Source organism: Penicillium oxalicum, chromosome I (assembly GCF_001723175.1).
Source record: "Penicillium oxalicum strain HP7-1 chromosome I, whole genome shotgun sequence".
In the NCBI taxonomy this organism is placed as follows: domain Eukaryota; kingdom Fungi; phylum Ascomycota; class Eurotiomycetes; order Eurotiales; family Aspergillaceae; genus Penicillium; species Penicillium oxalicum.
In genome coordinates this window covers 457,537-482,200 of record NC_064650.1, presented here as the reverse complement: position 1 = coordinate 482,200, position 24,664 = coordinate 457,537, and the positions used below count along the sequence as shown (strand labels likewise).

Below are 24,664 nucleotides of genomic sequence, written 5' to 3'. Positions count from 1 at the left end.
CTTTCTTTTACCTTCACTTTACCAAAATCCTGCCTATACTCCAATTTAAATGCCCCAAACCACCACAGTCTTGAGAGACATCAGTGAACGCTTTGTCGTTCCACGGAAATCAGTCACAATTGCAGCGAGTGTCTACATTCTACTCCATACACTGGTTTCAGACCCTTCAGTGAAACCCGAAACAGCCATCATAGCGTATCTCGAAATGGTATATGATAAGTTGGCCAGATATGAGAAGTTCTACGGCGTTTACGACAAATGGGATGAGTCTCGCTTTCGCTGGGACGGTAAGTCGTCCTGCCGAGTAAGCGGAACCTGAGATCGTCGAAGTTCCAGGAAAAAAGATGCTGACGTGTGACTATTTATTACATGAATAGAAAACAACATGCCCAGCAAGTGCGCACAACTTCAAGTCCGCTACAGCTGCGGCCACACCCTTGGCGGTGAGTTCATCAAGTGTGCGCGACATATCAACAGCGAAGACGAACGTTGCTCGAATCGATATATCCATTTCATCGAGGCCAAACAGTCAAATCACAAGTGCCGTGCCTGCACTCGATCCGGCTAGAGATTCTTTCGCCCTCTTGCACGACCGTAGGGGGTATGAATGTCCATCAAAGTTCTGCAGCCTTCCAACCCCGAGCACACATCATATTTACCCAGCATTAGATATTCAAGCAATCCTCCCAGCCAGGGCGCGAAGCTTCGTCCATTATGAAAAACGAATGAATGATCGAGTCAATTCTTCAAAGCCCTGAAAAGATATGAGGTGACTTCCGTCATCAAGCGGGTGAGACACCGTGCTAGAACTCCGTAAGAACAGCGTCCAAGTCATCAGCATTGAGTAATGCGACCCCCTCGCGTAAGAGCGTGCGCCAGACTAAATTCCGGGTGCGCACCGGCCAGGAGGGAGTGTTCCAATAACGTGCGCCGATTCCGCGGCTCTTTGCAAGGGAAACTTGGTCACGGAGAGCCTTGAGCTGGTCATCATCCAAAATGGGATCCGTATCCACCGTGACTGTCCCAACCGTTGCTTTGAAGTCGGTTGACGCAATAGGAGAAATGAGGGCGGTGATGTTGGAGTATTCCAGCTTCCCCAAGTCTGCTAGAGGGGCATCGAAGAAATAGTCACGATCAGACACAGGTGCGACCATATCTAGAGGCGTGTTTCCTGTTCCAATGACAGTGACCGGGCCGTTGGTAAGATTTTGGCCTCCTTGCAATGTAGTCAAGTAGCCTTTTTGACGCAAGGGCTCTAGCGCCTTGATCACAGCTTTGAGAGTGTCATGACCAGAGGTTTTAAGGTCAATGAAGAAGTAGAGCGTTTGATCGGGGGTGGTGTCCCACACGCCACTGAGAACATTGTTAACTCATGTGGGGCGCATAGTGTACTGACTCTACTTACTTTTTTGTGGTCCCAGTTACAAAGGGGCTCTCTGGATTTTGCCTTTCCAAAATGTCAAGAATCGGGTTGATGTAGAGTGATTGGAGAGTCCGATCTTTTGTTAACGAAGATTGATCGTGTCCAACCTTCTGCCAGTTAGTGACCATCCAGATGAATACAAGAAACAGAATTTAGACAATCTTGGTAACAGACATAGAGAGTGTCATTATACAGCCAGACATCAGCTTCTGTTGATGTGCAACCCTTCGATAGTCCTAAAAAATATCTTGCTTTAGCCGTAGTGGTCGCTTGAGGACTCATGATGGGAGTCGTGGTGACTCACCGGTATAGAATGGTCGCTCTCTCCAATAATCACTTCATATAAATTTTAGGATAAACAATTGGGAATTGCCAGCTCGATGTGATGGCTTGGTGACATCGGATACTTACTTGTGAGAATGTACTGGGATCTTGACCAAGGCGATATGATATCAGCTAATGTCTTTTCAATTCTTTATAGAGAACATATGATGAATCAGGCTTTAGGTAGCTTACTGGATGCAGATCCCTAGTAATATCGGTCGGATAGCCATATTCTTTGCTATTGTGGGTGTTGCTCAGGATACTTTGAAGCCTGGAAGGGACTTGCCCGACAGCAAGGTCGGCACCATAACAGAGAATTGCCGCAATGGACGGTATCAGATGAATTGAAAAGAGCATGATTGATTAGTTGGAAAATCAAAACGAGTGTTCAATGGCTCGCTCATCAAAGTACTATTCACGTATGTAAGAGTTGAGAATTGCTCCGCCCTTGACTCCAGCAGGAAAGGGCGGAGACGGGCGCGTGCACGTGTCGGGCCCAATCACTGTCTCAGCCATTCACGAGGCTGACATCCTATCAACCTTACAACGAGTGGTGCCAGGGTGAACTGGCTTCCCAAAATTTGATTGCGGAGGAAATTGTCGAGACAGGTGTCTCCAATTCCGAGGAAAAGGAATTCGAGACTTTCATTATCAAGTTCCGACGCTGAACGAACATCCCAAGGTATCGATACAGATGGAACATGCAACAACGCAAAAAAGAAACGCACCAGGCTTGAAAACTAGGATTCTATAAAGAAGAGAAACGGGTCTATCTTTCCCCCATTCAGACTTCTCTCATGCTGGAAGGGGCACCACTCGGCGTATCTTGAGAAATCGAGTTGCGTCCCCGAAGACTGAGATTCCCAATACGCTGGACAAGATTGCTACCGACGGCGTCGACGGCACCTTTGGGCGCGAGCAAGGTAGGTCCCTGTGCAGCAGCTTCTTGTACTCGGAAGAGGCGAATAGCCGTCCCGTTCCAGACACCAACGGTTCCTGGGGTAGCACCTGCAGCAGAGCCAACAACCATCTCGCTCGAAAAGATGAAGCCCCAGAGAAGCGATTCATACCAGCCCATCGAAAGAGCCGACCATTCAAATGATTGCGCACGAACTGGCGTTGGATCCGAGATGATCCCTGCAATCTGCGGCTCTTCGACAAAGGATGGGAGATTATGGATGAGGGTGCGAGCTTCCGGGCTGGACGTAGCTTGAAGGGCTGCGGCGGGAATGTGTGGCTCAATTGCTGCAATGATGGTCAGGATGGTGTGCAGGGGAAGATCCGGCAACCATGACTCGAGCTGTATGTATGAATTAGCTTCTCCTTCGAAAGTTTGGGTTCACTGGGTTGAACATACCCAAGCAACAGTGGGAGCAAAGCCTGCAGATGTCGGAGAAAACAGCGCGGAGACGCTCGCCAGGCTGGTTATGCTGTTTTGCCGCGAGAATGAGGGTCTCCCCGCTGGCATTTTACCGCGTGCCTTTTCGGAAATACCCCGGACCTGAGAACCAGTCTCATCCGCGGTCGAGGCAAACGAGGGCCTGCGAGAAGCTTGCGCAGACGGTGAAGATTGGGCTGGTGTAGATTGACCTCCCTCTTCAGTGTCCTCTGCTTCAGAATCATCGTCGCCAATCGCGAATGCACCGTTCTCTTCCGGAATGCGCGTCAACGGAGAGCGCGCGCCAGAAGGCGCAAAAAGGTCATCCCCGGCATGAGGTAACGTAGGGCTGGTTGTCGACTCTGTCGAATTTTCTCCGGCCTTGCGCTGCTCCTTTTGACGTTCAATCTCTCGCTGTCCGCTTTCCAGGGTAAAAGCTCGGACGGCTTCAAATCTTTGTCTATGCTTCAGGATTGCATACACAAGATATGGGTTTTCTTAATGGTTGGTCAGTTTTGGGCGCAGAAGTGCAATAATTGCAGGAAAGATTTAAGAACCCACCCGTGAAACCGTGCTCAAGAATTGCGTTGATGAAGTCTAGCAGGGACGCAAGCAGTGTGTGGTTTGTTTCATTGGCTAACAAGAAGCTCGGCGCAGACATTGCCGAAAAAAGTTGGACGACCTTGGAGGAAGCACTGGGAGAGATGTGCTTGATATGAGGGGCAATATTGGTAAGAATCGTGAGGAGGGCAGGATAGACAGTGTCTAGATTCCCTTTACTGGTCGTTATGAGGGTTTCAATTGACTGTTTCATGTTAGCAAACTTCACCCCATATGACATGCGTAACGGGCATAGGTACCATAAAAAGGTAATCCGCATAGCTTCCGCGGAAATTGAGCAGACGAATGGATTGCGGCAGCGTCTCCTGCGCTTCGAATTTCATATTCAAGCTCTTTCCAAAATTGGGCTCGGCACTCATCGTCTGAAGAATGAAAATGCAGAGCCGGACCACCCCCTGCTTCGATGGCTCTGTCCTGTACTCAATCGCATAGAAGACGCACAGAATCAAAAAGTCATGTGACCGATTCGAATCAATAATGAAAGATCGGAAGCGTTTGTTGCATTGGAGGGTCTCCCAGAACAATATGAGCATCTCGGGTGCCCATTTCACCGACCTTTGACTACCAGGGAGGTACGAGGCTGTGGCTTGCATCTACGCCTGAATTAGTACAGACGAAATAGAGATCGCCCACACGGACAAGGAGGGAAACGTACAGGCTGATTCAGAATTCTCGTCATTCCGTCAACCAGGAATTGGAAATCTTGGGGTCTGTGGAGTCTGCCGTAGTAATGGCGATAATAGTTCTTTGGTGGAGAGCCACGGCCATCCTCTGGGATGGGGTAAAGAAGGAGAACCAGAAGAAGCTGCAAGCAGTAGATCACCAGAATCTGTCGAGGATCTTTCCAGACCACATGATCATACGGCACACGCCATGCAGCGGGATTGTATTTCATAGCCTGCGGGAATAATCAGCCGCCGCCCGTTGGGTCGATGAACGTAAAAACGGACCGTATTGAGAAGAGAGCACAGCAGTGTCAACACTGACTGCTTGTCCTGACACGTTGCAATATACGTCATCGCCCTGACGCCTTGCACGGGAAGAGTGTCTAGGGACTGTAAGTTAACTGAGCCATTCCGCGTCTTAAATCATCACGAGCACTCACTCGAAGGCAAATACATCGCCTTTCCCGTCATTGTAAGCAGTAGACGCAAAATCTCACATCGATTGCTCTCGAGTGTCTTGTTTGACCCCATTGCTGTATTGCAGCCCACACCACTCTGCCAAATCGAGAAGGAGATTTTGCTCTTCGCGGTCGGAAGTACAGGTATGGTGAAATCCGCAAAGAACAGAAGGTCAAGCAGCGTGTCGATCAGCTCCTCAGCAAGAGGTTTCACATCTTCATACCCCTCCCCACTGGAAGGAAACCCATCCCGCTGCTCTGGTTGCGCCTCATCAAAGAGAACCTCTCCGGCGATCTGCGCCTGCCTGGTCTTTCTTCTGCGAGTTGCCCAGAAGAATTTCTCCTCCCATTCTTCCAAATGTTCAGCTTCATGAATGAACGGCAAGAGGCGGGTCAATATTCGAATACAGTTGAGCGCATCGCGTTCCGGGGCGAGATCGGGGTCTGGAAACGAAGGGTGATTCTTGAGGACTATTAAGCGCGATGATACCGATAGCAGTAGGGTCTCGAAGTTGGAAAAGGCATGGTCGCGAGTGCGGCGAATGTCGGCTGGCGTGAACAGACTGAATACGTCTTCTGTGGACTCTGGAAGCTCCCAGAACTTGGCGACCGTTAGTGAATACACGAAGACGTGGAGGATTGGAGGTAGACGTTGTCAAGTTGACTTACTCGTGTCCAGTATGAGTCGCCTGCGGGGATCTCTTTCTCCTCTGACAATCGAAAGATACCCTGCTTGAAGACGAGCTTTGACTCTGAGGCCCCCATCGCCGGATTGACTAGATTGCGAAGGCTAAGCCTTCATGAAGAAGATCTGCGGAATGGCTTGAGGGTGTCAAGAGTCTCCGTTGCGCATCGACTGTCCCGCGTGTGATGATGGTGATTACGTTGGTCGCCGGTGCGGAGTCTTGGCTTTCCGGTACTCGCGACATGCCGAGAAGCAAAAACAAATCCCGGGGAAGCAGTCTTGCTAATTCTGGACCCCGTTTGAGCTATACCTACCACTGCTATTAAAGCTAACCTTGACTGAATCTACTCATTGGAGCTGTCGCGTTAATGCCTTATTCGTATACAATCGAGATGTTGGCTTATTTGTTTTGACTTATAGAGCATTGAGGGGGGAGCGAGTCTATCCTTATCTGGTTTACCGCAGAAAAATCACCACGCAAATCTTTCATAGTGGATACCATATTGAAATTAACAGACGACAACGCGCTCAATCGAAGGAAATTAAAGGTAAACTCCTTTTGCGCCGCTCATGAAGAAAGTAAACCACAAATGATTGTCAAAGCGCACTGTTGCTGGTAGAGAGCCTGCGACTTCTCTCATAAAGCCATTTGTTGCTCACTCCAAGACTGCGACGCTTCCCTGCCAGTGGAGATGGAGTGCTGGGGCCAATGCTGGACATGCCAGACATGACAGACATGCCAGAGATGCTAGACATGTTGGACATTGTTGATTCACCAAAGGAGTTGCTTCGGGCCAAAGGCGAGGAAGACCCAACGCTCAGTCTGTGACTGGATTCCAGACTTCCAGCATTTGTCGTTTTAGTAAACAGAGGACTGGAAGCGGGAGAGAAGGAGGTGCCGGAGGAGCCCCGTCGTTCGGTGAAAGTGGAAGCCGACGACACAGGAGAGCCACTCCGACGGCTGGCGCTGATAGGGCTAGCTTTTCGTGAGGTGGACAGGCGATAACGAGGCGGTGTCACATATGTGCTCCCCGGGGTGGAGGTGCTACGCTGGGATCCAGGCCTAGCAGTGCTCGTTGTGTAGGAGTGAGTGAGATGTCAGAAAGGTTGTCCTTGGGCCTGAAAAGGGGGTAAAGCGCCAAAAGAATATTGAACAGCAGCAATCCCTGCAGAAGTAACAAAGGAAGCTCGCAATAAGCAGGCTTGCTGTCGAACACGCGCCGCGCACTATGGAGAGCTGTCAGCTTTAGCCGATCAGGAGTCGAATTGACTAGTCATACTAAGATTTCAAGGTCCCTCCAAAGACCCAGGTGAAAAGAAGAGTTGATCCATTCCAGATCACACTTCGAAAGTTCTTGTCGCTGAAGTTCGCCGCATTTTGGCGTCGGACCACTTCACTGAGTTGGGGGTGACGCCATTTCCCCGGAGTACCTCCCTCGGATGCAGGAGTAGCCGCAGGCGCAGTGAAGGGTCCAGCCCGGGGTGTAGATGGATGAGATCGTGCAGCCATTGAGTGCAATTGCGGTTGGGGGCGGCTTGAAGCTGTTGGAACCTCGGACCTCGCAGGAAGGGAGATGCGGCTGGACAATCGATCAACAAAGGACCTTCGTGATGCGGTCTAATGCAGGAGTCGAGTCGAGGACTTACATTTCGAATTGTTGTCAGTTTTCGAGTTGGAAACTTACCTGTTTGGATGACTGTGGTTGCGCAGATTGTGAACTGTTAGTAAACCATTGTAATGGGAAAGACTGGACCTGGCCTTTCAGCGAAACATCTCTAAACCCGAGATTGTTGATGGTCGCTAGGAGTGAAGAAACAGCCGCTGCGTCGCGCGTCTACCGTGTAGCCGCCGGTTATTTGATAACCCGAGCCGCCGCCTCTTCCGCAGGTGAGGAACCCCTCAGCCGTTATCTTGTTATCTGGAGGTCCAAGGTGGTGCCTTGATGACAGCTGACGTGACCCGCCGTCCTCGTCTCCGTTGATTTGCGATTTCCAGGCAACCATTAGGAAACTCGCCTATTCTATCTTCTTTTTCATATTTTTGACGCATTAATTCACATTCAAGTGCAGTGTGACTTCAGCCACCTGTTGCGAGTGTTTTCTTGGTGATTGAAAGCCGGGCAGTCCACGTTAGCCAAAATGGCTGGGGAGCTCTCCATTCTGGAGAGATTAGACGCGGCGCTCTCGGACCTAGTCGCAGACTGGAGCATTTACACTACTGTGCTTGCCGGTGCCCTTGCGGTCTTTGGAATCTATTCAGTCTTGTCGAATAGAGATCCCGACGTGCATCCATACCTCCTCGCTCGTCAGTCAACCGGCTCTCCAATTCGACAAGTTGGTGAATCGGCTACTTTCCGCGGCCTCGAGACACCGTATGGATATCCACTTCGTCAGGGCTTAAATGTGAAAGACCCAGGAACTCCAAAATGGACCGCTGGCCGTCGGGGTGACCTGCGTGATATTTGGAAAACCGCCGTCCGTGGAGCACTGAACGAAGATGGCACCACCTCTGGTAAACAGGGCAAGATCTACACTGTTCTGGGAAAGAATGCTGTGGAACACTCACTGGGCAAAGTCACTCAAGAGATCAACGTGATCGGTCAACATCTCCAGAAAGCAAAAGTCAAGACCGTTGCCGTCTGTCTCACCGATTCGATCGAACATCTGTCCGCGATATTTGGTGAGAATTGTCTTGGGCTTTTGAGCTTTGATATGCGACTAACGTAAATACGCCGAACCCCCTAGCCGGATCATTCTACGGATTCAAGGTCGTCCTGGTTCCCCATAACCTACCTGCTGCGACTCTGTCGGCCCAGTTGCAAGATGTGAAAGCCGATGCTCTCATTGCGCAAGCTGGCTCACTCGACTTGTCCTTTGTCACGAAGAATAACAAGCAACTGTCTGTCGTCGTCTGGGTTGCCAACTATGGTAATCAGCACATGGACTGGCACGAAGTTCCCAAGGATGTTACGAGCTCACTTGATGTTGCTGTATGGCACGAGCTTGTCGAAGAAGGGAAGGACATTGCTGGCTTCGAAGTCCCTGAATATGATCCCACGACTCCGGTTCCTGGTCTTAGCACAGTGTGGGCCTTCGAGTCCGAGACTGGTCAATTCATTGACTTTACACAGGAGGTAAATTTGAGCCTTAATGGGAACTGAATACATCCCATCACTCTCTTTATCATTGCCCGATTGGATCTAACACACTTCAGAACCTCGTGGCGGCCATTGGAGCTCTTGGGTCGGCGCTTCCTCGAAACCAACGCTTCCAAGAGTCTGATCTTGTTCTCTCGATCGACTCGCTTTCTCGCTCGTATCCCCTCTGTCAAGTTCTCAATGCACTGTACTCTAATGCCTCAGTTGCTCTCAACTCGGTCGCCGGCGAAAGTGTCGACTTCGCTCTTGCGACCAAAGGAGTCTCACCCACTGTCATCATTGCGTCCTCAAAGACTATTTCTGGATATCATGATCAAGTGATGGCACCACGCGCTGGTCTTATCTCATTCTTAGGGCGATGGATGCAGGCTCGCACATTGGACGCAGGCGTCATGCCGTCCCACAGCTTTTTTAATCAGCTCGTTCACGTCGCCCCGACTGCGGAGCTCTCTTTGGAAAAGCTGCGCCTTCTGTGCATTTCACACCGTATCGACGCTGATCCGGCCACCCGTCTGACCACAGAGCAGATGACTGATCTACGGATCTATATGAATGCTCGAATTGTCTACGCTCTCACTGGACCTGGTATTGCCGGTGCCATCACCCAGACTAATGTGTTCGATTATCGCAACCTTGGCGGCTGGAACCACTTTGGCGCACCTCTCAGTAGCACTGAAATCACATTGACAGGCATCGCCGAGGATGGGACGACTGATGAGAATCCCCAGGGACAGGTAAGTCATGTTTTCCAAGTGACCTTTAGGTCGCAGTACATCTAATGGTCGAAAATTTTTAGATCCGTGTCTCCGGACCTGCTGTCGTGAACGGTGAAGTGACACTTCCCACACGGGGACGTATCACTGCTGATAATACCTTGAGTCTGAATGTTTGAGCTTCTCCGGGGTGGTGGATTCCAAGATACAGGCTAGTCGATTTATGATTTGGTTCTGGTTATTTGGCCTCGCTATAGGAGAGGAGATACAAAATTCACTGAACGTGTCTGTAGGTTGTGCTAAGTGAGTTAATCGACGTCGAATTTATAATAACAAGGCTTCGATATAGAATTTTAGAACGGGAAGTATAATGTACATGTGCTAATAGCTCTCGGTGGGCTCTAAGCCTGAAGAACCGAGCGCACGAGATCTTGAACCTGGGGCTTGTTCACTTTATCGACAAGGTCCTCGAGCTCGGCTTTTGTCTCCGCCAATAGCTCTGTCACAAGACCATGGAGCGTTTTGTCCAAGGCCAGGCCGTGGATCGAGAGACAGAGCCGTAATCCATTGTAGACGGGCAGAATTTGCTGCGCCCTCTCTGCAGCAGAGCCAGTCTCGGCCGCCAGTACCTTTTGCTCTCGGTACAGAGGCCGAGCGGCAATCAACTTGCGCGCGTACCCTAGCACCTCGTTCGCCTGATCTTTGCCGCCAAACTCATTGATGGCGCGAGCAGCAGTGAGCTCGAGAAGTGTTCCGATCACGGACGGTTGGAACTTGGGGTTCTCTATCTTGGAAGATGATGTTTGCGTGGTAATGTCCTGGTCGATCAGATCAATCGCTTGCTTGGCTAAGTTAAGCATCTTGGTGAGAGCCGGGCCCTGGAAGTCTGCGCGCTGCGCAATGACGTGGATATCGTAGAAAAGACGTTCAACAACAGTCAGGTCACGAAGGTGGAACCCAGTGCGGTGTCCTTGACGGATGCATTCCATGATGACAGGGAGCTTGCCTGCATCGCTGGCCTTTCGTACAAGCTGAGCAAAGCGGTTGGCGTTCAGTCTGAAATCTGACATGTAAAGGCCGCTCAGGAAAGGCAGAAGTGTCTTCCATTCGTTGTTGGCAGCAATGAGCCGCAGAACCTCGTAGGCGTCCTTCTTCGTCGGTAGCTCGCCTACAGCCATGGGCCGCAATGTGTACTCCTCATTCTCGCTGATCGCAACAGAGATTGGCTCGTCCTCCAGCCGCTGTTTGTGTTTCTCCTTGAACATATTACGGCGTTGTTGGTTTGGAAGCCCTGACGGGATGAAACGATCTTGACGGAATCGGTAGAGAAGCTGGTCGAGTTCGGGAGACGAGGTTTCAGGGAACGTAGGAATAGCTATGCAATCGCAGGAGCCTTAGCAACACGGTTTGTAAGAGTATGTAGGCCTGAACTTTCAAATTACCTGACTTGGACGCATATCCGCGAGATTGGGATGCCAGCGTATGGCGGACGCTGTTCGACCAGCGGGCAAAGCTGCCCATTGCAAATTGCGCCATGACTTGTATGATCTAAAATGAGGACCAGTCAGTTCGCCCTTTGAAAAAAAAGCTCACTTCTCAGAAGACGCACCTAATTTGTTCCTTGTGAACTGACGGTGTCAACGCGAAAAGAGAGATGAGGCGGAGAAGGGTGTCGCCGAACAAAATCGGGACTTGGCAGAAATTCTGCCAGTCCGCTCCATCCAAAACTCGACTCGGACTTCCGCATCTTCATTAACCAAATCATCACAATCATGGCGGCTCTACCCACGATGCAGCCCCTCGGCTGCTTGCGATCACTGATGAGGACAACAGACATGGTCCAGTCTCATCTCGGTCGCCGTTGCCTCTCAACGGTCTACTCACAGCGTCCCAAGCGCGTACCTCTGCCCCAGGGCCTGCCCGAGCAGTTCCTCTCACAATTACCGACTCGCATGCGTCCAGAGAACGGTATGTGCGCTGGTCACCTGGGGGAAGCTTTGAAACCCACACGTCTAATCGCTTTGGTCATGAGTAGCCCCCAAACCCATCAAGGTCTTCAACCCTCCCCCTTCTGCCCGCAAAGCATGCAAAGATCCCGTCGCCAAGGTCACCGAAACGCAATTGGAAACCCTTGACCCCAAGGGTGAGCGCAAGGCTCTGTTCGATTATCGCCGAAACCCCCGGAGCGTTCGACCCGGAGACATTGTTCGCGTCACATTCAAGAATGGCGATCCTTTCAACGGCGTTGTCCTGAGCATCAAGCTCCGCGGAATCGACACTTCTTTCTTGCTCCGAAACGAGCTCACACGTGTCGCTGTGGAGATGTCGGTGAAGGTGTTCAACCCCAACATTCAGAGTGTTGAGATTGTCCAGCGGGCCCAGCGCAAGATCCGTCGGGCAAGACTGTACTACATGCGGTATGTGGAATTCCTCCATTCATCTGTCGATGTAGGCACCTCGGATGTTGCTTTGCTAACATTTTCGATCTACGCAGTGCTCGCAAGCACGATCGTCGCAGTGTGGAGAACGTTGTCAACGCCTATGTCCGCCAGAAGAAGGCGTTTATGGGTGGTGGTGGCAGGAAGTAAATGTACGAGTTTTCGAAGGGGTGGACAAAGCATACCCGGGATGTACTATTATTTGTCTATATTGATCACATCTTAACAAGCAAGCTTTTTTTTTGACTTTTGGGTCCCTCCCTTTTTTTTCGCGGCGTGGAGTTTCACCCTAGACGAGCGGCATCAACGGCTTACTGAAACTTCCGCATCCCGTCCGCCAGTTGTTGCGCAAGAGGCTTCCTCGGAGAAGCCGCTCAGGCAAGCATCTCAACGAAATTGGAAAATACCTTGAATGGGGTGAAGGGTGTTCAACCCACCTCCGGCGGCTGGTGGCTGGATGGCCTGGAACAGAAAGCTTGACTCGGTCCTAGACAACCACGAGATGTTCTAGCAGAAACGAGTGACACGTTACTGAAACGACTTCACTCTCTACAAATGGATGAACAGCCTATTCAACAAGAAACATTGGCTTTTCGGTACTTGGTTACGTTGTTTGGTGTCCGTGAGTGTTCAAATGTAGTAATTCCTTCCTGTGGACTAATGCTGGTAAAAATAATTCCTGAGAGGGGGATCTTCGCAATTTCATAATACCGTACCCATTTGGGCGATCTCCATCTCCCAGTCAGACTGGCGCCTCTCTCAGACAGTCAAACGCCGAGCCTTCAGATATTCATAATCTTCCATGGAATTCTGAACGGCCGTTTCAATGAGCTCGGCAAACTCTTTACCAAACTCGTCTTCCCACTTGGCCGACTCAGCCGCAATGTCAACCTGGGCTGGTGTCTTGTCCTTCATCAGGCCAGTGGAGGCTTCCAGTGTCGAGAGCATGATACTAGCAGCCCTTCTGTGATTCTCGACGAGTTCTGGGTTGTTTTTGTCAATCTCAGCCCAGTGGTCGGACTTTTTCTTCCCGTCCTTGCTCCACTCGAATTGCAAGCTCGCCTTGTCAAGCCCCGTCTGGTCACAGAACTTCAGCATGACCTCAGGCGTGTGGATCAAATCATGTGCATCGATGATAAGAGGAGCGGACATGCCGGGTTGGTGCATACACCAATCGTACATTGCACGAGTCCAGCGCAGGGTCATGTTGCTCAAGGAGGCGCCTCTGATGCCATCCTCGTCAACGAAGCCCCCTTCTCCCGCTTTCTTGAGGGCGCGATACAGGGAAGGATATGCCAAAGCTGGGTGGCGAATGGTGAACGCCATCTGCCACGTCCGTAGGTATTCGTCGGGCAAAAAGGTGGGCTGGGTATAGGTTTGTGATTGGCCGTACTCTTTTGGAACCTGGACGCGTAGTAGACTCTCCATATTCGTGCGGTCACATTTCGATAAAAAGAAGAGCTCTGGATCGATCAGCCACGCCACATGCTCCTTGGCACAAGCAACTTTGTTTTCGGCCTGGGCCTGCTGAGACATATCTTCCAAATTATCCAAGCATTGCTGACAGAGGTCGATGTATTTTTGTCGCTGCTCAGAGGGCCAGTCCTTTGGATCTTTGGCCGCTAGGTTCTCCATCGCCACGGAGGTGAAGGCAGGGTAGAAAAAATATCCAGTGAATGGATTCGTCTTCAGATAGGGCTGATTGGCCACATTCAGAACCTTTGCGAACAAGTTCGACGCAGTGCGGGGCACACTCAAGATGAGTAGCCGTGTAGGGGTCGCCCCCGAAGAGGAGTCATTGGAAGCGTGGATAGGCAGGACTGATCCGATGGAGCCCATTGTGGTTGATTTCGCTGAGTCTCGGCAGATACGCCTCTGTATAGGCCAGAAGAACAGTGGGGAGTCAATCACTTGCAGATATTAAGCTTAAGTCGCAACAGAGCAATAGGAGTGCTGGAAACTGATGGCATCTGGGTGGCCGATGGCGTGATTTATATACTCGCGCATCATTCTTTCTTGACTTTGCACTAAACTGTCTCGCTCCTGCTTCCATAAATTGCTTGCATGCGCACTTACCCGGATCGAACCTGGCAGCTTCTCATAAAGACCATTCGAGGCATGGTTCTAATGTACGGCAGTGGGCCCTCGATGGAGAACACTGGCGTGGAGCCACTAGGTACCTAGTCATGCCCGATTAGGACTTGTCACGGCTGAACCGACAGGCAAAAGAACCTACGGTTGGATCTCCGGCCAGCGTGGATTCCAATGAGAGGCCAACTGCGAATATGAGCCGTCTGCGCCCTGACCTCATCCTGACCAGGTGGACTTGACCCTGTTCACGTAAGCGGAACCTTGGACGGTTGAATGCTTGTGCTCGGCGCTTGACAAGGCCGATTCGCATGATACTCAAAACTCTTGAACCGTCTCCACGGACCAGATCGGCAGCTCTGGCATCTTTGGAACAAATCGCACTGTGCCACACGGCGTTCGAGGCATTCTCCCGACGGCCTCGCTTCGGCAGTCGGTCCCTCGGAAGGCCGAGCAGTGGCAGTTCGGGCATTTTCGAGACGCTGGCTGTCGTCTGTGTGTGTGGGGTAGGAAGAATCCTCCTGGCGGTGGACGCGATGACATGATACTGTCACTGTGCTTGAGCGGGACAACAGTCCATCCGCGACCATAAGGGCAAACACCATCACGAAACCGTACAAGATCTACAGACATCGGCACCGTTGTGCCGGCCCAGTGGGCCAAGAATCTCTGTCTCAGGCCTCCACAACTTGCTGCAGCGGACATAACAAGAATAAACCGTGCATTTCCTGCATTGAGGTTGGATGCCGCATGGTCTTGGCTGGGTGCTGGGTTATGACAGAAATTTCTCGGAACCGTGACAACTTCCAAAGCCGGCTATTTTTAGAGAAAGTACTCCTCCGGGCGGTCTTGTTGATCATCTCCACCCAGTCAATTGTTATGAATGAGGATTCAAAAGGCCTCAATTTAATTCCACCGTCTCCCTGCGCGCTTTAGGGGCTGCTGACTTCTGGATCGTGTGCCCGCGTCCAGCTTTCTCGCTCCTTTCACTGGAGAGTAGGGCCGCCGTTATCGATGCAAAAGGGTCATGTTCTTGCGAACTCATAACAAAATGAAAGCAAGCGGTCCTTGTTCTACGCATCCATGTCTCGTCCTAGAATGTGACTATGGGTTCTTCCTATGATTCTAGTATATCAAGAAAAGATTTGATAATCTAGTCTGACCATTTCTTGTCTTTGCCCCCCACTTCGTTGGCATGTGAACCCAATGAGAGACATTCCTGTCGATTTAAGGTTCCATCTTTTTGGGACCTTCGATCCAGAAATACTCCATCCCCAGATAGACAAGCCTCACCCGCTCGAGAAGATGGACCGGTTTCCGCTGGGGCGGGACATATGTAGTTGTCCATCCGCGCTGGCTCCTATCGGTGTCATCAACTCGCAAGCAACCAGCACATGGAATCTGATCTTCTGCGATATGCGACCATTGCAGACGAATGTTGTGTGAATCGCGCACGCCAGACCTGGAAGGGATTTGTTGGCTCAAGTTCTAATGACCATGTGTCTTGAAGTTGAAGATCTAGCATTGGGTGAAGCACCGCCCACGCACACATTTACCTATATGACAATACTTCCTCCACCTCGCTGGCTTTGACCGAGTCCTTGTTTCTAGAGGGGTTTTCCATCTGTACGCAAGAATGCGAGAACTGGAAATGTTCGGTCCGACAAGGTCTGATGGCTCTTGGGTCTTGGATGTAAATCCAGCTCAGTGTCTTCAGAACGCGCGCGGTGCTAACTGCTCGATTTTACTCAACGGATGGCGGATCTGTTCTGATCATCGGCTTTTTTCAATGGTCTCATGGGCGACACGCAGCTTGAAAAAGACCCAAACTAGAAACAGGACTTGAAGTGGATGTTTCGACTGAGTTGATGCATTTCAAGCTTGTCTGGGGCACGAGCTCCACAAGAAGCAGGAGAATATTCTGGAAACCTTAAAAGTGCACCGTTGCAGACATATCACCATCCAAAATCCCCGATCGATCAGTTGAGATCGGCTGCGTGTGGATGTAGTCAGCCCTTGCCAACTGCATCCCTCATACTTGTCTAGTTGTCCGTGGCATTCAATGACAGCTGCGCTTGGCCTGCAGGGGCCCCTCTTTTGACAAGTGCCACCTGCTGTCAGAGATCCTTCCCCCGGCGGCCAGTGCACCCGCAAGAGAATAGATTATTAAGTGATAGGGTATCAAGCACCGCAGTAAGTGCCACTTACTAAGTGGTAGTCAATACTTGTACTTGGGCGAATACTTGTCGGCGTCAAAAGCATCCCTTGACGCTGCCAAAGATGCACGTGTTGTTCGAGGCCGATCGGGTCCGATGAAGAACCAAATCAGATCAAGATCAAGATCACATTGGATCGTTGGCTGAATTCCCTGCGCGCTATCGCCAAGCTTATCGCGACTTCGATTGCTTCAGTGGGCCTCTCAGAGGGAGGCAAAGTAGTATATCATTATCCAGTCAAGCCCGTCAGGCCATGGAGGATGGTTGTACGCGAAAGCGCCGAGGCCACTGATGACGAGGTCCAAGCAGGATGCCAATGAGCGCTAATCCGATTTCGTCCACCTCCTGTCATGGCCCAAGTCATCCAGAACACGAGAACGATGACCACTGGATCATAAAGCTATCGCACTGGCAGGGGTGAAATCCTGAGATCGCCCAACTTTCGGTTCTCGTCCCACGAAACCTTCAACAAATGTGTCAATCACGATGAGAAACCGTTTTCTTCAGCAGGTGTGGACGTTGACCGTCAAGAACTTGCTAATAACGTTTGTTCGCCCGAGTTTCACCACCGTCCTGCGCGCATTTGTCTTGCCCGTGATTTTCGTGGCGATTATGTAAGTCCCGTGCCCCTGAATCTTTTCTATCCATCGGCATGACAGATCCGTCGCCTGGTGTTCGTTCCCTCGCTTGACAATTGTCGATCCGAGGATACATTTAAGCGGGATCGGGTGTTTTTGAGTTGGATTAGACTGACTTGACTCTTAGTTCTTATGCGCGTAATCTCTTTGTACCTCCGTCTGTGTATGGAATCGGAGATCCCTCCCCCGTGCGATCCCTAGACAATGCGCTCTCCGCGGTTGGCGGAGGTAGAAACAAAGTCGTCTTCGTGAACAATGGCTACGACGGGGGTGATATCCAGAAAGTCATCAACCAAGTAGCGCAGCCGGCCCGGCAAAATGGAGATCAAGTCATTGTCTTGTCAGCGGAGAGTGAGCTGCAGCAGACTTGTCGGACCACACTGAGAGGCACTTCGTCGTGCGTGGCCGCGACTGTATTCTTTTCCTCACCCACAGAAGGGCCCGGCGGGATATGGAACTACTCGATCCGTGCTGACGGCTCACTTGGTGTGAAGATCGATACCGAGAAAAACGACAATGACCAGGAGATCTTTTTGCTTCCGCTGCAGCACACGATTGACTGGGCTATCGCACAGAACAATGGCTCAACCAAAGAATCGGGACTTCCTCGGCAGGTTGACCAATACCCCTTCACGTCACTCTCTCAGAAGGAACGACAAGATCAGATTCGGGTTCGCTACATGAGCGCCATTATCGATGTCATTAGTGTTGCTCTGTTTATTGGCATGGTAGGCGTAACCTATCAACTAACGGGTCTGATTGCCGTCGAGCGTGAAATTGGAATGAGTCAGTTAATCGACTGTGTAATCTTGACCTCATCGCATGGGAGAGCCCAGGCAGCACGATTTATATCCGCTCATTTCGCCTTGGACTTGATTTATGCCCCCGGCTGGATCGTGACCGCATTCATTTTGAAGTACGGTGTCTTCGCCAAAACCTCTGTCGGAGTCACCTTGATCAATCACATTTTAGCCGGTCTGGCGCTCTCCTCATTCTCAATCTTTGGCGCATCTTTCTTCAGAAAAGCCCACCTCAGTGGGATCGCCGTCGTCATCGTCAATCTACTGCTTGGTGTTGTCGGTCAGCTCGGCGGTATCACAAGCAATGGCGCGGTTGTTGTGCTAAGTCTTCTCTTCCCTTCATTGAACTATGTCTTTTTCACCATTGGTATGGCGCGATGGGAAAAACAAAGCCTGCCTACCAATATTGTCAAAGCTCCACCGGAAAGTCCGTGGACAATCCCGGGAATCGCATTTTGGATCTTGTTGATTATTCAAATCATTGTCTATCCAGTGCTCGGCGCCCTTGTTGAGAGAGCACTCTACGGGACGGCTTCTACCGAGAGGAAGACAGGTCCTTTGCCAGACTCCTTGGCCCTCAAGCTGGATAGCTTTTCGAAAGAATACAACCCTTCGTGGTTCAATCGTCGGTTTGGCAGCCTATTCGGTTCGAAACGACAGGTTGTCCGCGCCGTCAAAAACCTAAGCCTAGGCGTGGTGAAAGGTGAAATCATGGTCCTGCTGGGCGCAAACGGTTCGGGGAAGTCTACCACCCTCGACGCAGTCTCGGGTCTTACCAAAATCACCTCTGGGTCTATACAACTCGACTACGGAGATCATGGCGGCAAGTTTGGACTTTGCCCCCAGAAGAATGTACTCTGGAGCACTTTGACTGTGAAGGAGCACGTCAAAATATTCAATGGGCTCAAGAGTCCCAGTGGCCCAGACTCGAAGCATGAGTTAATTGAATTGATCAGTGGTTGTGACCTCAAGAAAAAGGTTGACGCGCAGTCAAGAACTCTCTCTGGCGGTCAGAAACGAAAATTGCAGTTGGCAATGATGTTCACGGGTGGCTCCTCTGTCTGCTGTGTCGATGAAGTCTCATCTGGACTGGATCCGATTTCGCGACGCAAGATCTGGGACATTCTTCTCGCAGAAAGAGGACGGCGGACAATTGTCTTGACAACTCATTTCCTAGACGAAGCCGAATTACTCGCAGACCACATCGCCATCCTCTCAAAGGGATCGCTGGAAGCTGATGGGTCTACTGTCGAACTGAAACACCGGCTTGGCTCAGGGTATCGAGTCCATGTGCCACACGGTCCAGCGCCCACAACGCGAAATAAAAAGCTCTTGGAAGGAGTTCAGGGAGAGTCGCATTTTGACGAAATAGTCTACACTGTACAAAATTCCGCACAGGTTCCTCACGTCATTGCTGCCCTTGAGCAGCAGGGAGTCGCAGATTACCGCATCAGTGGTCCAACTATCGAAGACGTCTTCCTCAAGGTTGCTCAAGAAACCATCGATGAAACACCCACTTCAGTCGACGATGTCAGTGCGCAACCGAAGGGAGTTGAATTGAGCGTCTATCCTCAGAGTGCACAAAAAGCGGCAAGCCCTCAAATCTTGAATGGAAAACGGATCAGTATGTCACGCCAAGCCTGGACCATGTTCCGCAAGCGATTGACAATTCTGCGTCGTAATTCTATTCCCTACCTGGCTGCGTTGCTCATTCCAATCATTGCCAGTGGCCTGGTCACCTTGTTTCTGAAAGATGCATCTGAGCCGACATGTTCCGGGCCGGGGCTGTTCAACTCACCAGACGTGAACACGCTCAGCTCGGTGAACGAAATCCTGTTCGTCGCCGGGCCTCGAGATCGTATCTCGACTTCCTCAATTCAAAGCTTTGTAAGATCGCTATCAGGGCCTTCTGGCATTGGACCCAACTTGATATCCAATTTGTCATCTCTGGTTCACACCGTCAATTCCTTCGATGAATTTAATTCGTATGTCAGCGGACAGCGGAGAAGTGTCACCCCGGGCGGCTTCTGGCTCGGTGACGCTGACTCGAATCCGACCTTTGCCTGGAAAGCGAACAATGGATTATTTCCACTTGCCGCTGCAACCCAGAATGCCCTGAACATTTTCCTGACCAATATCCCTATCGGGTTTCGATATCAGGCATTCGACATACCCTGGCAAAATGGGGTTGGAGATACGCTGCAGCTGCTCACCTATTTTGGTCTCGCGTACTCCGTGTATCCAGCCTTTTTCGCTTTATATCCAACAATCGAAAGGCTTCGTAACGTGCGAGCTCTTCATTACAGCAACGGTGTGCGCAAATTCCCCCTTTGGCTAGCTTATCTATGCTTCGACTTTTGTGTCGTGCTGGCCGTCAGTGTTCTGACGGTGGTGATCTTCCGCGCGGCCTCGGATATTTGGTACCACCCTGGATACCTTTTTGTCGTATTCTTCCTTTACGGCCTTTGCTCGACAATTCTTGCCTACGTGATTTCACTCGTGACAAAGTCACAGCTCGCTACATTCGCGTTTGTAGCTGGTACGCAGTGTGTCTTTTTCCTCATCTACTTCATCGCATATATGTCGGTTTTGACGTATGCGCCAACCACGGAGATCGACTCTTACCTTTCGATCGTCCACTTCACCATTTCCATCGTCACTCCCGTCGCAAGTCTGACACGCGCTATGTTCATCTCCCTTAACGTATTCTCCATTCTTTGCCGAGACCGAGAGATTCTCTCTTATCCAGGGGACATTACGGCCTACGGTGGTCCAATCCTCTATCTCGTTGTCCAATCAACCCTTCTGTTTGCGCTGCTAGTCTACCTCGACGGTGGCCGGAAAAGCCTCGCCATGTTCACGTCTAAATCCAAGTCGGTGGATGTGGAAGAGAAGACGCAGATGGACGAGGATGTTGCGCGAGAACTTGCACGTGTAAAGCACTCAAATGACGGACTCCGTGTGCTGAATTTGAATAAATCTTTCAAGAAAGTTGTGGCTGTGGAAAATGTCAGCTTTGGCGTCGATCGAGGAGAAGTCTTTGCTCTCCTCGGCCCTAATGGGGCCGGTAAGACCACGACTATCAGCCTCATCCGTGGAGACATCCAGCCATCCAAAAATGGCGGTGAGATTTTCGTCGAGAATGTGTCTGTCAACAAATCTCTTGCGGCTGCTCGATCTCATCTTGGGGTGTGTCCCCAATTTGATGCTATGGACCAAATGACTGTGATCGAGCACCTGAGATTCTACGCGAGAATCCGTGGTGTACCAGACGTGGACTACAATGTACGCCAGGTGATTGGGGCCGTTGGGTTGACGCCTTTCCAACACCGCATGGCGACAAAGCTCTCTGGAGGAAACAAGCGCAAGCTTTCTCTAGGAATTGCCTTGATGGGCAACCCGGCTGTGTTGTTGCTCGACGAGCCATCGTCAGGAATGGATGCCGCTTCCAAGCGTGTCATGTGGAAGACGCTCGCCTCGGTGGCCCCGGGCCGTTCCATCGTCTTGACCACACATTCGATGGAAGAAGCAGACGCATTGGCCAATCGAGCCGGCATCATGGCAAAACGCATGCTGGCCCTCGGAACGACAGACTACCTTCGCACCAAACATGGCAATATGTACCACGTCCATATCATGCACACCCATGCTCCGCATACTTCAGACGAAGAAATGTCTCGAATCCGGGACTGGGCCCAGACGACCTTCGCTGGCGCTCAAATCGAACAAAAATTCTACCATGGTCAACTTCGGTTCAGTGTCCCTGCAGTATCTGCACGCAAGTCCAGCGAGATCTGCAGTTCCCCCGAAGATAAGATCTGTGAAGAGTCCATGGATGATTCCTCGGTGCCACCGGTCTTGCGAAGCAATGATCAAATTGGAGAGCTTTTCTCTCGCTTGGAGGAGGTCAAGGACACTCTTGGGATAATGTATTACTCAGTCAGTCAGACGACCCTGGACCAGGTATTCCTGAAAATCGTCGGTGACCATCAAATTGAGGAGGAAAACTCGCAGGATCCTCCGAAGAAACAGGGCTTTCTACGACGGCACTCTTAGGAGTCAGGAGTCAATGATCTCTGAATTCATTTCTGGTCAACCCGGCTGCTTATGGATGTTAAATTTACTACATTCAATTGATATCTCTTCGCTCTCAACACACCATCACTGAATTCGCTATGCCACCGCAACCGCAATATTTAGCACAATGTGTCTGAGAGCTTACTGCCAGTCGCTCAAGATGTGTTGAGACCGTAATCCTAGCTTGACGGGTGTTTTCAATCTATACCGGGCGTTCGTTCTCGCTGCAATTGTCGCATCGGCGTTGTCGCCCATAGACAAGCCTGTAAAATTGAAGAGGAGATCGCGCGTAGATCAGTAGATGTATCGGAAGCTAAATCAGTTAGCTACGATGCCCTCACTCCCTTTGGTACCACTTAATGTCCGAGACAAGCTTTAGGATTTCACTCACTTGAGATTCTCTCTATCCGTCAAGTCCAAAAAGGCAGTTGCATCCAAATCTCGACCCTCCAGTCCGCCAGGCATTTGAGATTGGATCCGGTCCCGTTTTTGATTCTCCCATCGTAGAGGGCGCCCCAGTGCGGAGATAAGTACCACTTCGATCAGATGCGCCACGATCATGGACCAAATTCCGAGAGGATACGTCGGTCTTGAAGAGGGTTGATTAGCGATGTTTTCTTATTGTGGCTAGTCTCATAATGGTACGAGGGGTAATTCTTACGATTGATCGGTCTTGTAGAAGAATGGCCCGGCTAGATTCCCCGTGCAATATCCGAGGAACAGGACAGCATTGGTGACGACCTTCTTGGTATGGCCTTTAGAGTTGAGCAGTCAGCTCCACTCCCTGTTGCAGATACAAAATGATGTTTTTTTCTTTTGCAGGGGGAAAGACCTACCTGCAGTGTTGGCGATTTGCATACTCAGAATCAACACAAAGGCAGCGTTGTATGGCCCAGTGAGATAATAGCAGATCAACCTGCCTACACTGTGGTCCACGGGGACGAAACGAAGTCCAAAAGCCCCGAAAATATTTGGAATTAAGAAGATCAAGATAAATACGCATCTGCGGTTCTCATATCGATCATTCAAGTAGACGCAGGCCAAGATTGAGAGCGCAATCAGGACTCCATAGGGAACCTGCGCCAAGGAGTTTAGCGATACCAACACGAAGCTTTTGTGATATAAATCAATTGAAAATGCGTATCCCTTACCTGCATTAGTGTCGTCACAAGTGTGGAAAATCCAAAGCCCTTGATGATGATTGTTCCGAAATTCGAAATACCTCCATTGGGGATGTTGCCTGGTCTCGCATGAGTGGATCGATCAAGATTGAAATGCTGGAGCAAGCGTAGAGAACTCACAAACCACTCCCAAGGCGAAGAACATGTATAATTTGTAATCCATGAAGGCTTCCAGGATTTGATATGGTTTCAAATGCTTATTCTCAACACCAGTCTGGTTTTCCCGGATACGTTCAACCGCGATTCGGCGCTCCCTCATTGTCAGACCGGGAGCGCTCACGGGTGAATCCGGTAGGAAGATGAACATGATGATTCCCCATGCAGCACATAGAGCACCACTAGCCAATTGCATTAGTACACGAAGGGAGGTACCGGAATTTCAGCGGTATACTCACATCACAATGAATTCATATTTCCACGAGGGCAATGCACCCCGGATGTGTCCAATGCCGTATCCTAGAAGCCCGCCAAGTGCGATACCGAGCCCGTTGGCGGTATACCACAGACCGATGCGAACAGGCTGCTCTTTACGTGTATACCACATACTTGTGATAAGCATGAATGCGGGGTCAGAACATGCTTCGGCGGCGCCACCCAGAGCCCGTAGAGCGGCAAGTGTCTCGAAGGTATTGCATGCCGCTTGAATCATAAGGAAAACACCCCTTGTAGCGCGATCAGGCAAATTAGCCTCCAATAGCCCGAAGGGGATAAGACTCTAAGCTCACCACATAAAGATATTCGCCCCCAGATATTTCCCTGTCAAAATGCATCAGGTTGATCCTCAGGAATCGAGCTTGGTGAAGTGAAGAATTACCGATTGGCAGCCTTTGCATGAGAAAATTGGTTGGAAACGCCCAAGCCAAGAAGCCAAAGTAGAAAATACTGCTCAGCCAGTTGTACTGCGTACCATGCAGATCCAAGTCCTCGCGCACTCCAAAGATAGCCGCATAGCTCAATGTCGTTTTATCAATGTAGAAGAATGCGTAGCAAACAGCTAAATAGGGCAAAATCATAAAGTCGATCTTCCACAGCAGCTTTCTCGCTTCCGCTGGATCAACGTCTTCGTGAAGGTTCGTCTGGGTCGTCGAAAAGCGCCATCGCCGTGTCTCCATCTGCAGCTTTGGCGGACTTCCATTTTGAGTCTGCTATTTCTGTCTCCATGTGCATGGTAGTGGGAACATTTTCAATGGCGGCTTTAGAGCCAGAGCCAGGCTCCTCTGCGGTCATGATTATGAGAGCGTACGCTAGTGAGTACTGAAGTCTTCGCAAGGATTTGAATGTGGACAAGAGACTAGACGGTGTTCGTACTGCTTTATAGCTTCTTTACTGAGTAGCTGTCGCTCGGAATGCTTCCATCAGACAGGTGGGGTATTTCTGCTGCAGATCTGGTCGCCGCTCTAGAATCGAGGGACTTGATCGGACTGAAGAGCGAGCGTTTTGAGTTTACTGAGAGGTAGACCGTGTGCTGTGACCTGTCGAACCAGATGAGACTTGCAATGTTCGGGGTATGGACTCCCAAAACTCTGTTGATGCTCACGATAGAGAGGTATGGCCTGAGCTCTTGCGATACTTGAAGCTCTTCTCCTCCGAGACTGCGGGGATGCAGGCTTAGCGCTCCGGCTTAGGGCCCGGATTTCCAGATTGATTGATGGCAAAATCACTTGCCTAAAAACGCGGGGAAGACCCACGAGCGAGGCCCTTGGAGATCGACGATTCCACTTTCCGTATTGACCATGGCCTCAGCAATTACCGAGATGGGAATCGATTTCTCCTTTCGTATGGCACGGATTATTACATTTCC

At 50.6% G+C, this 24,664-nt stretch overlaps 10 protein-coding genes across 10 annotated transcripts; 4 read left to right on the top strand and 6 right to left on the bottom strand.

The window, feature by feature from the left end:
- Positions 1–49: 49 nt before the first annotated feature.
- POX_a00160 (uncharacterized protein) lies at positions 50–568 on the top strand (the record flags this gene model as incomplete). Its single annotated transcript, XM_050109108.1, has 2 exons — positions 50–287; positions 378–568. The coding sequence occupies 2 exons, from the start codon at positions 50–52 to the stop codon at positions 566–568; spliced, it is 429 nt and encodes a 142-aa protein (XP_049972876.1).
- Positions 569–803: 235 nt separating this feature from the next.
- On the bottom strand, positions 804–2,104 carry POX_a00159 (Altered inheritance of mitochondria protein 6; the record flags this gene model as incomplete). The annotated part of the gene is made up of 6 exons (XM_050109107.1): positions 804–1,353; positions 1,406–1,533; positions 1,598–1,659; positions 1,728–1,759; positions 1,835–1,854; positions 1,940–2,104. 6 exons carry the CDS (start codon positions 2,102–2,104, stop codon positions 804–806), a joined length of 957 nt encoding a protein of 318 aa, XP_049972875.1.
- Positions 2,105–2,531: 427 nt separating this feature from the next.
- POX_a00158 (uncharacterized protein) lies at positions 2,532–5,634 on the bottom strand (the record flags this gene model as incomplete). The annotated part of the gene is made up of 8 exons (XM_050109106.1): positions 2,532–3,047; positions 3,105–3,622; positions 3,687–3,930; positions 3,986–4,339; positions 4,402–4,644; positions 4,697–4,794; positions 4,852–5,470; positions 5,539–5,634. 8 exons carry the CDS (start codon positions 5,632–5,634, stop codon positions 2,532–2,534), a joined length of 2,688 nt encoding a protein of 895 aa, XP_049972874.1.
- A 517-nt stretch (positions 5,635–6,151) lies between these two features.
- Positions 6,152–7,064, bottom strand: POX_a00157 (uncharacterized protein; the record flags this gene model as incomplete). The annotated part of the gene is made up of 3 exons (XM_050109105.1): positions 6,152–6,521; positions 6,575–6,781; positions 6,835–7,064. The coding sequence occupies 3 exons, from the start codon at positions 7,062–7,064 to the stop codon at positions 6,152–6,154; spliced, it is 807 nt and encodes a 268-aa protein (XP_049972873.1).
- A 629-nt stretch (positions 7,065–7,693) lies between these two features.
- POX_a00156 (uncharacterized protein) lies at positions 7,694–9,604 on the top strand (the record flags this gene model as incomplete). Its single annotated transcript, XM_050109104.1, has 4 exons — positions 7,694–8,234; positions 8,300–8,688; positions 8,769–9,446; positions 9,509–9,604. 4 exons carry the CDS (start codon positions 7,694–7,696, stop codon positions 9,602–9,604), a joined length of 1,704 nt encoding a protein of 567 aa, XP_049972872.1.
- Positions 9,605–9,826: 222 nt separating this feature from the next.
- POX_a00155 (uncharacterized protein) lies at positions 9,827–10,961 on the bottom strand (the record flags this gene model as incomplete). Its single annotated transcript, XM_050109103.1, has 2 exons — positions 9,827–10,800; positions 10,868–10,961. The coding sequence occupies 2 exons, from the start codon at positions 10,959–10,961 to the stop codon at positions 9,827–9,829; spliced, it is 1,068 nt and encodes a 355-aa protein (XP_049972871.1).
- A 236-nt stretch (positions 10,962–11,197) lies between these two features.
- POX_a00154 (uncharacterized protein) lies at positions 11,198–12,013 on the top strand (the record flags this gene model as incomplete). The annotated part of the gene is made up of 3 exons (XM_050109102.1): positions 11,198–11,393; positions 11,461–11,842; positions 11,920–12,013. 3 exons carry the CDS (start codon positions 11,198–11,200, stop codon positions 12,011–12,013), a joined length of 672 nt encoding a protein of 223 aa, XP_049972870.1.
- A 609-nt stretch (positions 12,014–12,622) lies between these two features.
- Positions 12,623–13,702, bottom strand: POX_a00153 (uncharacterized protein; the record flags this gene model as incomplete). The annotated part of the gene is made up of 1 exon (XM_050109101.1): positions 12,623–13,702. The coding sequence occupies one exon, from the start codon at positions 13,700–13,702 to the stop codon at positions 12,623–12,625; it is 1,080 nt and encodes a 359-aa protein (XP_049972869.1).
- Positions 13,703–16,653: 2,951 nt separating this feature from the next.
- On the top strand, positions 16,654–21,661 carry POX_a00152 (uncharacterized protein; the record flags this gene model as incomplete). The annotated part of the gene is made up of 2 exons (XM_050109100.1): positions 16,654–16,781; positions 16,933–21,661. The coding sequence occupies 2 exons, from the start codon at positions 16,654–16,656 to the stop codon at positions 21,659–21,661; spliced, it is 4,857 nt and encodes a 1,618-aa protein (XP_049972868.1).
- A 315-nt stretch (positions 21,662–21,976) lies between these two features.
- POX_a00151 (uncharacterized protein) lies at positions 21,977–24,090 on the bottom strand (the record flags this gene model as incomplete). Its single annotated transcript, XM_050109099.1, has 10 exons — positions 21,977–21,995; positions 22,074–22,271; positions 22,344–22,437; positions 22,519–22,759; positions 22,834–22,922; positions 22,984–23,201; positions 23,259–23,525; positions 23,589–23,619; positions 23,678–23,857; positions 23,922–24,090. 10 exons carry the CDS (start codon positions 24,088–24,090, stop codon positions 21,977–21,979), a joined length of 1,506 nt encoding a protein of 501 aa, XP_049972867.1.
- Positions 24,091–24,664: the final 574 nt, after the last annotated feature.